Raw genomic sequence first — 13,261 nt, 5'->3', positions numbered from 1 at the left:
CTGCCATCCAAAACCAAGTCATGGTGCTATGTTCTCTGTAAACATTAAATAACCACTTCAATCTTCTGAATTTATTGGCTCTCTGCCAGCATGATGTGTGTGACCATACAGTGCTGAAATAATCAAAGCTGAGTCAAGGGTCTCCGCAGCTCGTATGCACACACTCAAAGCCTAATGTAGACATATATAGCACAGAAGGCTTCATTGTGTTAGCACACAGGGGGCTGAAGTCTGCCGTTTACCTGGATGCCACTGAAACCGACAGTTATGTGCAGAGTCTTAATCAAGGCTTGGAGAAACCACAAACCAGCACTGGTCATAGAGGTCACTCTATTTAATTCTGAGAGTAGTATATAGAGATGCATGTGCAATATCTTTTCCCAGCTTTGTCTTTTTGAAAGGGGTAAATTCACCCTAAAAGGATTTCAAAACTGTATGATTTTATCTTCCAGATATGCATGTTTGATGTCAACGAGGCACGTTTGAATATGTAATCTGTAGAAGCAGTGTATATTTTTCTAGCACCAATGTTAGCAAATGAGAGCGTTCACATCGGAAGCGTGACGGACTCTATAGTTCAAATGTGTCGCATGAGCCTTCAGAAATAATTCTAATATGCTGATTTGGGGCTCAAGATTTTAAAAAATAATATATTTTTAATGTTAAAATCAGTTGTGCCTCTTAATATTTTTGTGGAAAATGTGATATATTTTACAGGATTATTTAATGAATAGAACGTCTTTCTTTTGTAACAATATACATGTTTTTACTGTCACTTTAGATCAGTTTAAGTGTCAAGTGTCCTTGCTGAAAAAAAGTATTTAAAAAAGGGTAGCTCATACAGTCCTGTTCTGCATGTACATACTATGTAATCATAGTAATTACAATAACTGGGTAATAAGGTACTAACCTATCCCTAAACCTAACCTTAACCCATGTAGTTACCTTATATTACCAGTACGGCAACTACACTGTAAGTACACATACTGTAAAATAAAGTGTAACCAAAAAAGCTTACTTACCCCAAACTTTTGAACAGTTGTGTATGGCCTTAAAGAATGGCATTTGAGAGCTATGGCAAAGATTATTAGCAAATAATAGCTCAAATTTGTCTGTTCCTCGCATAAAGATTTAATATAACTTCAAAAATAGCAAATAAATTTGCAGTATAGTGCACATCGTATGGATAACTTTTGTAGAGTGGAATGGCACGATGGTAAATGACGACATTTTACATTTTGTATTAAATCTTTCTGTAAGCATATCAGCTTCAAATCTGCAAATTGTACTCCTGAAAAATCCTGTTTTTAATTGAATGGATAGGAATGCTGCACAGCAGTAATCTGTCTGGCTGTTTTATCTGCTGGGTTCAGAGACAGTAAAATTCATGCCAAACCAGTGATACCATGACCACTGATAGTGATAACCCTTATCAGGCCCATGGAGAGGCAGATCCCTTTGCGAAAGTCAAAGTGACTGACAGCACTCTGTTTACAGCGCCAGTGTCCCAGACGCAGTTATTTTCCAGCAATTACTTCACACAGCGTTTGAACTCGGAGCCTGTGGTGATGTGATTGGCCCAAAAGTCTATTAACTCTTCCATGTTAACAGTCTGTTTAGAAGTGCTGCTGTGGACCATCTGTTTGGTGTCGCCGTTTTATTGCAAGCTCAGACTGGAATGTATGGCTGCCTTTTAAAGCACAGATTTCCCTTGACCTGCAGTTTTCCTGTTTCTTTCTCTTCTCCACCTACAGCCAGTGGGATTTTTACGGCGAGATTGGGCCTTTGTCGACGAAACATGACCCGTGTGTTGGTGTATGTTGGTGTGCTAATAGCCATAATGGCTGCAACAGAAGCAAGACCTAAATCAGGTTGGTTAAACCGCCGTTATAACACTAATAAATCAATCTTGACAGTAACAATGGTTAACACAGTGGTAGACACTACCTCAGAGTCTGTTTATTACAGTAAGCATTTAGTGGTGGCACAATTGTGTTGGTGTTGGCAAATCAGATGGCCATTGTAGAGCATGTTTTTTCAGATCAGATAGATCTGTGGTTCTCAAATGATTCAGGATCCAGATTTTACATGCAAAGATAAACCAAAATGTATATATTTACATGAACTGCATCGGCTCAATGTGCAAAATTATTAACATGAGGTTAGGCTGAAAAGTAAAATGGACTGCATAATATTGTCTTTATAATTTGAGTGTTTGGTTTCTAAATGCCTCTTAAATTAAATTTTGATGGTTTTATGATCTTAGCAGCCATTAATTCACCACACAAAGCATGTTTAACCTTGCTTGGATGGTGAACCTTTATTAAATGTATACTAGATATTTTATTTCTGACAATTTTGCTCATGGTCACCAAGGAGCAGGTCAACCATCTTCCTAATTTGACTACTAAATGACAGATTAATTTTGACCTGAAAAGAGTTTGATTAGACAACATTTAATGTCAGCAACAACAAAAGATAAAAAAAATGCTGGGCCCAATTTTGGGTAAAATATGGACAAACCCAAATGTTGGGTTAAAAATGTAATGTAAAAATTTAACCCAACGGCTGGGTTTGTCCATATTTTACCCAAAATTGGGTTGAAACAACCCAGCATTTTTTAGAGTGAAGTGTTTTCTACTCCCTTTTAAAAATTATTACAAAAGTCATTAAAACCATTTTGGGGTTCCTTTCTGTTATCAGTTCTTATAAGAACCATTTTTTCCTTAAGTGTCGAGAATATTTTAGTAATCTATAGATTCTTTTTCCACTATAAAGAACCTTTTGTACACTGGGAAGGTTCTATGGATGTTTAAAGGTTCTTCATGGAACCATCGATGCCAACAAATAACCTTGTACTTGTTTTCTCATACTCACTTTAAACGGTGTCAATATTGTCATTATGTGGTTTTGAATTCTATTTTCCCACATTTCACAGCTGAACCAAAGTGCAAATCTGGTCCGGTTGACCTTGTGTTCATCATCGACGGCTCCCGCAGTGTTCGCCCCCACGAGTTTGAGACTATGCGCAAGTTCATGATTGACATCATCCATGAGATGGACATTGGCCTGGAAGCTACAAGAGTTGGTGTGGTCCAATACTCCAGCCAGGTCCAGAACGTCTTCTCCCTCAAAGCCTTCAGCAAGCCAGCGCAGATGGTCAAAGCTATCAACGAGATCATTCCATTGGCACAGGGCACAATGACCGGCCTGGCCATCCGTTACGCCATGAATGTAGCCTTCTCTGCCGAGGAAGGCGCCCGTCCCAACGTTCCCCACGTCGCTGTTATCGTGACGGACGGCCGCCCTCAGGACCGCGTGGCTGAAGTGGCAGCTGCTGCGAGAGAGTCTGGGATTGAGATCTACGCCATTGGTGTCGCCAGGGCTGATATGACATCACTGCGAGCAATGGCATCACCACCGTTTGAGGATCACGTATTCCTCGTGGAGAGCTTTGACCTTATTCACCAGTTTGGGCTTCAGTTCCAAGACAAGCTTTGTGGTAAAGTGTTTCTCCGTGTGATATATGCTCAAGGACCTCAGTGAATGAATCGAGACATTTGTGTTGAACTTTTCAACTTGTCAGATTTTTTTCTACCTCAAACCTCAGCTCAAAGTTGCACATTTTCCTTAGCAATACCAAAAGATATACAGTACTCTTTGAAAGTTTTTTTAAAGCTCTTGAAAGAAGTTTCTTATGCTCACTGAGACTGCATTTATTTGATCAAAAATGCAGTATTATTACCTAATTTTATTACAATTAAAAATGTAATTTATTTATGTGACTTAAACTAACAATTTAGTTTAGTGTCTAATTCTCAATATCAACTAGTTGCTCATAAGCATGCATATTACAAGGATATTGGTTGTTTATTAGCACATATTAATGCCTTATTCTGCTTGACTTTATTCTACATCCCTTAATCCCCAATATCTAAATTTAACAACTACCTTACTAACTACCGGTATTAATAAACAGTAATTAGGAGTTTATTAAGGCAAAAGTCGTAGTTAATAGTAGAATTGAACCCTAATCTAAAGTGTGACCATCCTTTTCATTATAAATTATTTTACTGTCACTTTTGATATGATGCATCCATGTTGAATAAAAGTATACATTTATTTAAAAAAAGTATTACTGACCCCAAACTTTTAAATGGTACTGTATACATTTAAGATACATCGTTAAATAATATACATCTAAATATCCAAATACATTCATTCTTAAAATTCTTGTAAAAATATTTGAAAATTAATTAATCCAATTAATCACAATCTTAACATTTTTATTCTTTATTGTTATTTTTTTCAACAAAAATGATTTGCCATTTTTGTGAGAGTAAAATTTACTAAAGATAATTGATTTTGAGGAATTGACTAGTTTAAAGGACATTTTTGTCAAAATTTTTGTCAAATTTATTTGTCAATAAAAACATTGCTCGTTCACATTGTCTTTTGATCTTTAAATCAGTCCCACCTTTAATTTTTTTCACGTTAAATATCCTATTTCAACAAGGATTAAAATGCTTAAATCTTATGCTGGCTTTAAGCATATGAAAGCTGCTGCTTTTATGCCCTGTGATTGTTAACACTATGACTTAGTTTTTCCTGCGTTCGCAGTTCTAATACTGTATGTGCATTGGATTTGCAGGGATGGACTTGTGTGTGGAGTCAGATCATGGCTGTGAACACATCTGTGAGAGTTCGCCTGGTTCCTACCAATGTCTGTGTCTGCCTGGATACACGCTCAATGAGGACGGCAAGACCTGCACGCGTGTGTACCCTCACAAATTACACATCACAGAAGTATGACATAATTATCATTCCAGCGGTGCTCAACAGGTGTGTGTGTGTGTGTGTGTGTGTGTGTGTGTGTGTGTGTGTGTGTGTGTGTTTGTTTGTTTGTTTCTTGTAGCCATTGATTTATGTGCTGAAGGGAAGCATGATTGTCAGCAGATTTGTATCGCTTCCCCTGGGTCATTCACATGCGACTGTAACACGGGATACACACTCAACGACGACAAGAGAACTTGCACAAGTTAGTGATGATATTTTTTGTTTATGAGCTGCTTTTGTTGTTGTGCAGTTTGAGATGACTAGTGAAAATACTTCTATTTTTATAGTTAAAAAAATTATGATTGCAAATTATATCTGCGTAACAATTTGAGTGAATTGTAAAATTTACATAAACTTCTATTTTAGTAGACTATACATACAAGGGTTACGTTCGGAATAGCATACTACCATACTATACATACAATACTATTTAAGTATTATGTATACTGAATACAGAATGCTAATGTTGTGTATGCATGGAATATCTGGACTGCATTTACTAAAGTGTGCAGTATATACTGCACAGTAATATATCATATATACTGCACAGTATGCAGCATGCAGTAGTGTGTACACTAGTATTCCATTACGAACATAGCCAAAGGAACATCATTGTATACTAAATATACACCTCTTCTGCAGGTATGCAAGTACAGTATGCTTGCTTATACTTGTATACTTAAAGAGTAAATTTCTCTCCTGTATAAACATATTTTCCTATTGAAACTGGTGTTATTGTAGTATTTTTTATGTTCTGTTTATTATTTAAAAAAATGTTTTTAAGTTTTAGTAATTTTGTTATGTGATTTTTGTCATTTTAGTAGTATTTAAAAAAAATATATATTTCTATTTAGCTTTTATTTATATTTATTTCAGTTTTAGTAATTTTAGTACTTTAACTGCCAAAGCAACATATCTAATTTTAAGTTTTACATCTAATATTATATTTTATTTAAGCTTTATTTTAATTAACAAAAACATGTTTGAATAGTTTGTGGTTACACTTTATTTTACAGTACATGTACTAACAGTGTACTTACAGTGTAGTTACCCAAGAAGAAAGTACTGTTTATATAAGGTAACTACATGGGGTTAGGCTATGTTTAGGGATTAGTTCAGGGTTATCACCTAGTTATAACCCAGTTACTGTAATTACTATAAGAGCATAGTATGTACATGCGGAACAGGACTGTAAAATAAAGTACTACCATTTTAGTTATAGTTAACAATACTGAATGAAGCAGGAAGTACACAAGCCTATCGAAACGAATAGACATGGACTAAAATCCAGAAAGCATGGGGTCTTTAACACCCGATTACTCAGACTTTCTCTCACTGTTCTCTGCCCGTTCCAGTGATCGACTACTGCTCGTTTGGGAATGATAGCTGTGAGCACCAGTGTGTGGGTGTCCTCAACGGTTTTAATTGTCGCTGTCACGAAGGATTCTCACTCAACGATGACCTGAAAACCTGCACAAGTAAGTGAGAGCAACCAGGACACAAATAGTTCCTCCCTGCACTTACAACACTTATAGGCTACAGTATATGCGGTGTAGTATGCAGTATGTGACTCATTAGTCCGCACTGCTTACACCATATTAATACAGAGCAGGTGATAGTAGCTCTGTGCTGGTAGCCTATAGCCAAATGCAAACTTAGAGATGAATCTTGCATGTGTTTTCTCATCACCGAAGTGTCATGCTTTTGTCTGCCTGTTCTAGTGATCGACTACTGTTCATTTGGGAATGATAGCTGTGAGCACGAGTGTGTGAGCGTGCTTCAGAGCTTTTATTGCCAATGCCGTGAAGGATACACGCTCAACGAGGACGAAACAACGTGCACAAGTCAGTGAGGGCACACACAATTCACATATGAACGTTTTATATACCCACACAACACTACAAGCCTATAATTACATGCTAGACATAGACATTATCCTAACTAACATTTTTTCAAGCACATGGAACAGTCTCTAATGCAAAGGGAAAGTTTGCAATGTCATCACAGCTTCCGCATGGCTGCGTTATGCTGCTATAAAGCACACGCTACTTATCTATTCCTTTCCTGCTGTTACCAGCTGGTTAAGCCACTGAACACAAACACAGTGTTTTTGTTTTAGCTTCTAGTTCCACACAGACTTTATAGGAAACAGTAAAAACTGCCAAACAATCTAGTGCTGCTTATAAGCAGTATGGAGAAGCTAATTGATTAGCTTATAGCTTAGCAACAATCAAGTTACTTTGTGTTAGCTGTTCTAGAAGCTACTAGCAAAAAGTAGCAAACTGAATTAAGGCTATTTGTGACAAAGCAGTAGTTATCTGGACTGGAACAAAATTTGTAAACAAAATTAAAATATCTATATATTTTCCATGCTACACTGCAACTTGTAGGCAAAAGTAGCGTGTTACTGGAAAAGCTAAATGGTTTTGAAGGCAGCTAAGCTAAGTTATCTCTGACTGAAGCTAGTTACTCTCCAGCACCTCTAAAGAGACACATTCACATCGGTTTTGCCGCTTAACTCTTCTGAAACACAGCTTGTATGTTACTTTAATGTGGTTTATTTGCTCTTCCTGCTTTGCCAAAGCTTTCTAACTCTTCTCTGCCCGTTCCAGTGATCGATTACTGCTCATTTGGGAATGATAGCTGCGAGCATGAGTGTGTGAGTGTCCTCAACGGCTTTCACTGCCATTGTAACGATGGATACTCACTCAATGATGACATGAAGACCTGCACAAGTTAGTGAAGGCCATCGTCAGTTTTTCAGTTTTTACATTTGTGGAATCTACGTAATTCCTTCAAAATCTGTTTTCCTTCTAATTTTCTTAACCGTCTACCATTAGTATTGGGGCACCCCATTGCTAAATTGCAAAGCTGCTAGATTGAACACCAACAGATGTGGATCCCAAAGGGTCAAAGGGTCTAATATCCTTCCTCTCACTGCTGTCTGTTCTTTCTCAAAGCACTTACAGCTTCTGTAAGGGATTTTAAATGTTTGTCAAGGTTTTAGCTGCTAAATTAGGCCACACAGCCTCTCTCCAAAACCCTGTCACCCAAAAAAAAAACAGTATATAAAAATCTAGCCTATCACAGTATAAAATATCACAATATAAAATGTGAGCATGTGATGACCAAATTAAGCTCATTGGTAGACACTTGAGAAACAATTAGATGGAAACTTAACTTAGAGCATTTAAACGCTGTAAATCACAAGTTATATATGAGACTAATTCGGAAGATTTACCATATTCGGCACTGAATGTCATATACTTGAAGTCTAATCCATCTAATCCATATTTAGTGATCGATTACTGCTCATTTGGGAATGATAGCTGCGAGCACGAGTGTGTGAGTGTCCTCAAAGGCTTTCACTGCCGGTGTAATGATGGATACTCACTCAACGGTGACAAGAAGACCTGCACAAGTTAGTGAAGGCAGAATATCATTCTGCTCACAATCTACCTTCCTTAAGAATCAATTCCCTTCCATTTTTTGTCAATTGTTTACCATCAATATTTCGTCCATTGATTGCTAAGCTTGTTAGAGCTTGTGGCGTTTTTTCCAGTTTGAACACTTTGGTACATTCAAGTCATGTTGGAAAGATCACATGTACGAGTTAAACGCACACGAACTTCACCACAAAGTTGTAATTACGAGTGGGAAAACTGGATCTGTATTACTGGTAAATTTGTAAAAATTATTGAACAAATTTGTTTTAATTTATAATAAAATCTACGTTGCATGGACAAAATATGATAGTATTGTACAGTTACGGTAGAATATATAATGATTCATAAAATGTACAGGCCTTTCAAAAATGTAATAAAAACATAAAGTAAAAACACACAATGCACATTTATGCATCATTTTGTAAATTTAGAGTTTGAAAAAATCTTGTTGAATGTTATGCAGAAGAGGTGCATTGCCATTTTGTTCCGAGCAAAGTTATTTTGAAATTACCTGACATTGTAATTATGACTCATAAATACAAACTTCCCAGGAGGACTTGAACGCACTAACTGTTCAAACAGAGATGTTCTTTAGATTTTGCTTGTCAGGAAAAAAATCCTTTACTTTTTTTATGTTGATTGAGACCAAAAAGTCTCTTACACCAATCTTGTTTAATGCACCATTTTGTAGTGGACTTATTTAGGCTTTCTAATAATTCATGGTAGACAATTGAGAAATATTTTGAAATATTTGGAAGAAACTTTCCTTTAAAATACCCAAATGCTGAAAAAATGTTAATTAGGGATTAATGAAATATCTACTATATTCTGCACAGCATGTAATATCCTTGAATTCTAATCCATCTAATCCATATTTAGTGATCGATTACTGCTCATTTGGGAATGATAGCTGCGAGCACGAGTGTGTGAGTGTCCTCAAAGGCTTTCACTGCCGGTGTAATGATGGATACTCACTCAACGGTGACAAGAAGACCTGCACAAGTTAGTGAAGGCTCACAATCCATTCATACATTCACTCGTTTCATTTCCTCGCTTTTTACTCAGTTGTTTAGCATCAATATTTGGGCCATCCATTGCTAAACTTATAATAGCTTTTCAGAATGAAGTGTTTCCAATGTTCAAGCAAGGGTTTCCAAATTGATCTCCAACAGACTTGGTCACAAAAAGAGCTGTGGTTTTTATCTGTGATAATCTAATCATGATTTAAAGAACTGCGTACATTTCTGAACTATAGCGTTTATATACAAGAGAAATGTTTATCCTGTTTGGTCATGTCCTTAAATCCATTTAATCCATATTTAGTGATCGATTACTGCTCATTTGGGAATGATAGCTGCGAGCACGAGTGTGTGAGTGTCCTCAAAGGCTTTCACTGCCGGTGTAATGATGGATACTCACTCAACGGTGACAAGAAGACCTGCACAAGTTAGTGAAGGCCACATGATTCAAATCCACACACACAGCCCAGTTTGATACTTAAGTACAAAACCAAACATTTTTATCTTTTATAATTCCAGAAAATCCATGCTTAACTCCAAATCCATTTTTTTCAAGTTTCCTTTCTATGCTTCTTCCTCTTACAAAACATTTTGCTTTTTGCCAACTTCTTTGGCTGCTCGTCTTACTCCATATTTTGAGCTTCTCTGCTTCTTTCTGCCCGTTCCAGTGATCGATTACTGCTCATTTGGGAATGATAGCTGCGAGCACGAGTGTGTGAGTGTCCTCAAAGGCTTTCACTGCATTTGTAACGATGGATACTCACTCAACGATGACAAGAAGACCTGCACAAGTTAGTGAGGGCAACATACTGTATCATACATATATATCAAGTAGAAATTAAATGAGATATACACTACCATTCAAAAGTTTGGGGTCAAGTAAGATTTTTGTTGTTTTTGAAAGATACTAGCACTTTAATTCAGTAAATATTTACTCAATTGATCAAATATGACTGTATGACAAAGATCAAATATGACAAATATTTTTTGTAACAAATTGTATTTGTTACAAAAAAAATTATCACTACTATATATTCCACAATAAATACTAAGCAGCATATTAAGTGAGAACAATAAAAATGTTTCTTGAGCATATTAGCTAAAATTCAGTTTTGATCACAGGAATAAATTACATTTTAAAATATATTCAAATAAAAATGTTGTTTTAAATTGTAATATTATTTCACAATATTCCTGTTTTTACTGTTTTTTTACCAAATAAATGCAGCATTGGTGAGCATAAAAGACATTAAAAACATAACGCATTCCCAAATTTTTGAACAGAAGTGTAAATCGGAAATATTTGGGAGATACACTTGCAATTGTAAAAAGTCAAGTTACAAAGTTTTTATAATTTATGTTTTTTTTATTTTATGAGGCAGCAATTGGCTTCCACAGGGTTTGCTGGTAAAAAGCAACCAGTTCCAAAACAAGGATTGACAGCCAGGACAAAACAATCAATCAATCAATCAATAAAGCATTTGCAAGGACAACAAAACAACCATTCACATCTGTTACATTAAGGCAGGTTTCACAGACAGGACTTGGATTGAGCCAGCTATATTTAAATGAGGACATTTAAGTAGCTTTTATAAATGTGCCTTAGAAAAAAAAACATTACTGATGTGCATCTTGAGACAAATCAATGACACTGACATATTTTAAGATATATCAGTGCAAGTTTGCTTTCAGTTAAAACAGCTCATGTCTGGGATTAGCTTAAGCCTTGTCTGTGAAACCGGCATATGAGCTTTAGCTGTTAAAAGTCTTCTTCTTAAGCATTTAACAACATCTTAAAAACAGTAGCTTATGCGTGCTTATCTGTGCATACGACTTGTGGATGCTTGCAGTGTTCTCTGCTTCTGTAAAGTGTGTTTCTTGCCATCCTCTTCCTGTTCCAGTGATCGATTACTGCTCATTTGGGAATGATAGCTGCGAGCATGAGTGTGTGAGTGTCCTCAAAGGCTTTAACTGCCGTTGCAAGGACGGATACACTCTCAATGATGACAAGAAGACCTGCACAAGTTAGTGAGAGTAACTGGTCCACACGATCACCGTTCCAGATCTATGCACACAAAACTAACACAATGCTAATCATGCATGCTTGCTCTGTTTAACTTGGCAACAGGCTTCTTAAATCGTTTAGCTCGCATAATGTTGTTTTTTTCTTGCTGAATAATTTCTTTAAATGGACAGCTATCTCATGATCTTGCATGTTTCGTTTTTTTGTCACAACAGGGGGTGTTGTTCATAAAATATTTAGTTCTAATTATGATTTTTAAATTGTACCTTTTCAGAATCATTTAAATATAATATTTACCAGTAATACCTTTTTGAAGCAATTGACTTCTGATGGTAGTTAGTTTTGCATGACAGATTTTAAGGAGATATTCTCTAATGCTTGCATTATGATCAGACCCCTCAAGTAAAGTCATCTCCGGTTTAGGGGATATTTTGTATTGTTTGCTCAATAAAACACTATTTTCTTTGTTTTTATCTCTTAGTGATCGATTACTGTTCATTTGGGAATCACAGTTGTGATCATCACTGTGTTGGTGTGCTCAATGGTTTCTACTGTCGCTGCAATGAGGGATACACTCTTCAGGAGAACGGAAAGACCTGCCAGTGTATGTATCAAGCACCGCATAGATCCTGTTATATTGACTGCTTTACAGTGGATTATAGGGGTCCCATTATGCCTTTTTCATGTTCAACTTTCTTTAGTGTGTATTGTGTAATGTTGCTGTTTGAGCATGAAATAGGTCTACTAAGTTACAAAGCACAAAGTTACTCCAAAGGAAGTTATTCTCTGAAACGCCTCTATTTTAGTCACAGTATTCCTAATTTAAATAATTCCCACCCAAAGCATATGCAAAAAAAGGGGGCGAGGCCTCTTTGCTTTAGTTAGCCGACCAATCAGAACACACTGTGCGATAGTTGCGAAGTGTGTTGAAACTTATGATTCATTATGATGACATTTACGACACACGCTCGAAGTGGCTGACCACTGAGCACACAGCATGTTTTGGAAGGAGGGGCTTCGTAGAGACTGGGACTAAATATTAAGCGTAACGTCAGTTCTGGCAGGACACGTTAGTCAAGTTGCATCAGCTGATACACGTCTAGGAATTAAACGCCTATCACTGTATACATATATAAGCTCCTTCAGTATTATCAGCTATCGTATTTCTCTGGAGCGAATTACCCTCCTCCCTCCCCAGCTCCACCTCTCGCCAGTCAGGATTTGGCATTATGATTCCCCTTGAATCAGAGTAAAATTCTCTAATTATGTTGTACATTAAAATGAATTAATGATATCTGCAGTACATTCATGTTGGTTCTGTTCTGTTTACCCTAAGGGGGGTTATTGCTGCTCTTATCCATGCTAGGCTGTATGGATGCGCGGGGAGTTCTTGCCCAGAGCAGAACCATACCACACTTAATTGTCAAACGTATTTGACGATAGTGTTCCTGACAGAAAAAGCGTTACTGACAGACTGGGAAGAGAGGTGCTGCAACAATGTAAATGAACATTCAAGCATGAAAACCTATTCTAGGAGAGCCCAAAAACAAAATCAAGACTTTGAAAAAGAGCATAATATGTCCCCTTAAAGAAGTTTTGGTATTAATATACTTTCTCTTTTCCCAGTGTAATGCACAGAAACAGCTGTTAGTAGGTTTTCCCGAAACAATTGCAAAAAATAATAGTTCAACAGCATGCTTTTCTAAAGCAAAACATTTACTTTTCCAACTATTATTCAAGCTTTTTTTGCTTTCACAACATTTGAGATAAGATTTATTGACCTTCCGAGTTGATTATCAGATTAATCCACCTCATAAATATATTCTGTTCCCAAACTGCGCTCGAATTGCTCAACACTGTATGGTTACCTTTAAAACTGTTCAAAATCAGCTGGCACGGAAGTGAAGCGCCCCCTCTTTAAGCCTGATGGCCTTCCC

The 13,261-nt window shown here is 36.7% G+C and overlaps 1 protein-coding gene across 5 annotated transcripts in view; it reads left to right on the top strand.

Moving 5' to 3' along the window:
• matn4 (matrilin 4) overlaps positions 1-13,261 on the top strand; it is a 23,115-nt gene that overhangs the window by 3,574 nt on the left and 6,280 nt on the right. For 2 of the 5 annotated variants that reach the window (XM_079628743.1, XM_079628742.1), the window contains exons 2-14: positions 1,755-1,871; positions 2,939-3,502; positions 4,652-4,774; positions 4,916-5,038; positions 6,192-6,314; positions 6,558-6,680; positions 7,449-7,571; positions 8,135-8,257; positions 9,162-9,284; positions 9,606-9,728; positions 9,970-10,092; positions 11,203-11,325; positions 11,806-11,928. In XM_079628743.1, the coding sequence (XP_079484869.1) occupies positions 1,799-1,871; positions 2,939-3,502; positions 4,652-4,774; positions 4,916-5,038; positions 6,192-6,314; positions 6,558-6,680; positions 7,449-7,571; positions 8,135-8,257; positions 9,162-9,284; positions 9,606-9,728; positions 9,970-10,092; positions 11,203-11,325; positions 11,806-11,928 (1,990 nt within the window). In that variant the 5' untranslated portion in view covers positions 1,755-1,798. The remainder of the gene's footprint in view (positions 1-1,754; positions 1,872-2,938; positions 3,503-4,651; positions 4,775-4,915; positions 5,039-6,191; positions 6,315-6,557; positions 6,681-7,448; positions 7,572-8,134; positions 8,258-9,161; positions 9,285-9,605; positions 9,729-9,969; positions 10,093-11,202; positions 11,326-11,805; positions 11,929-13,261) is intronic. The other 3 variants (XM_079628744.1, XM_079628745.1, XM_079628746.1) reach the window with 3 other exon arrangements.

The sequence above is a fragment of the Phoxinus phoxinus genome (assembly GCF_949152265.1).
Source record: "Phoxinus phoxinus genome assembly, chromosome: 11".
Taxonomy (NCBI): domain Eukaryota; kingdom Metazoa; phylum Chordata; class Actinopteri; order Cypriniformes; family Leuciscidae; genus Phoxinus; species Phoxinus phoxinus.
This window is presented reverse-complemented; position numbering and strand designations above follow the sequence as displayed.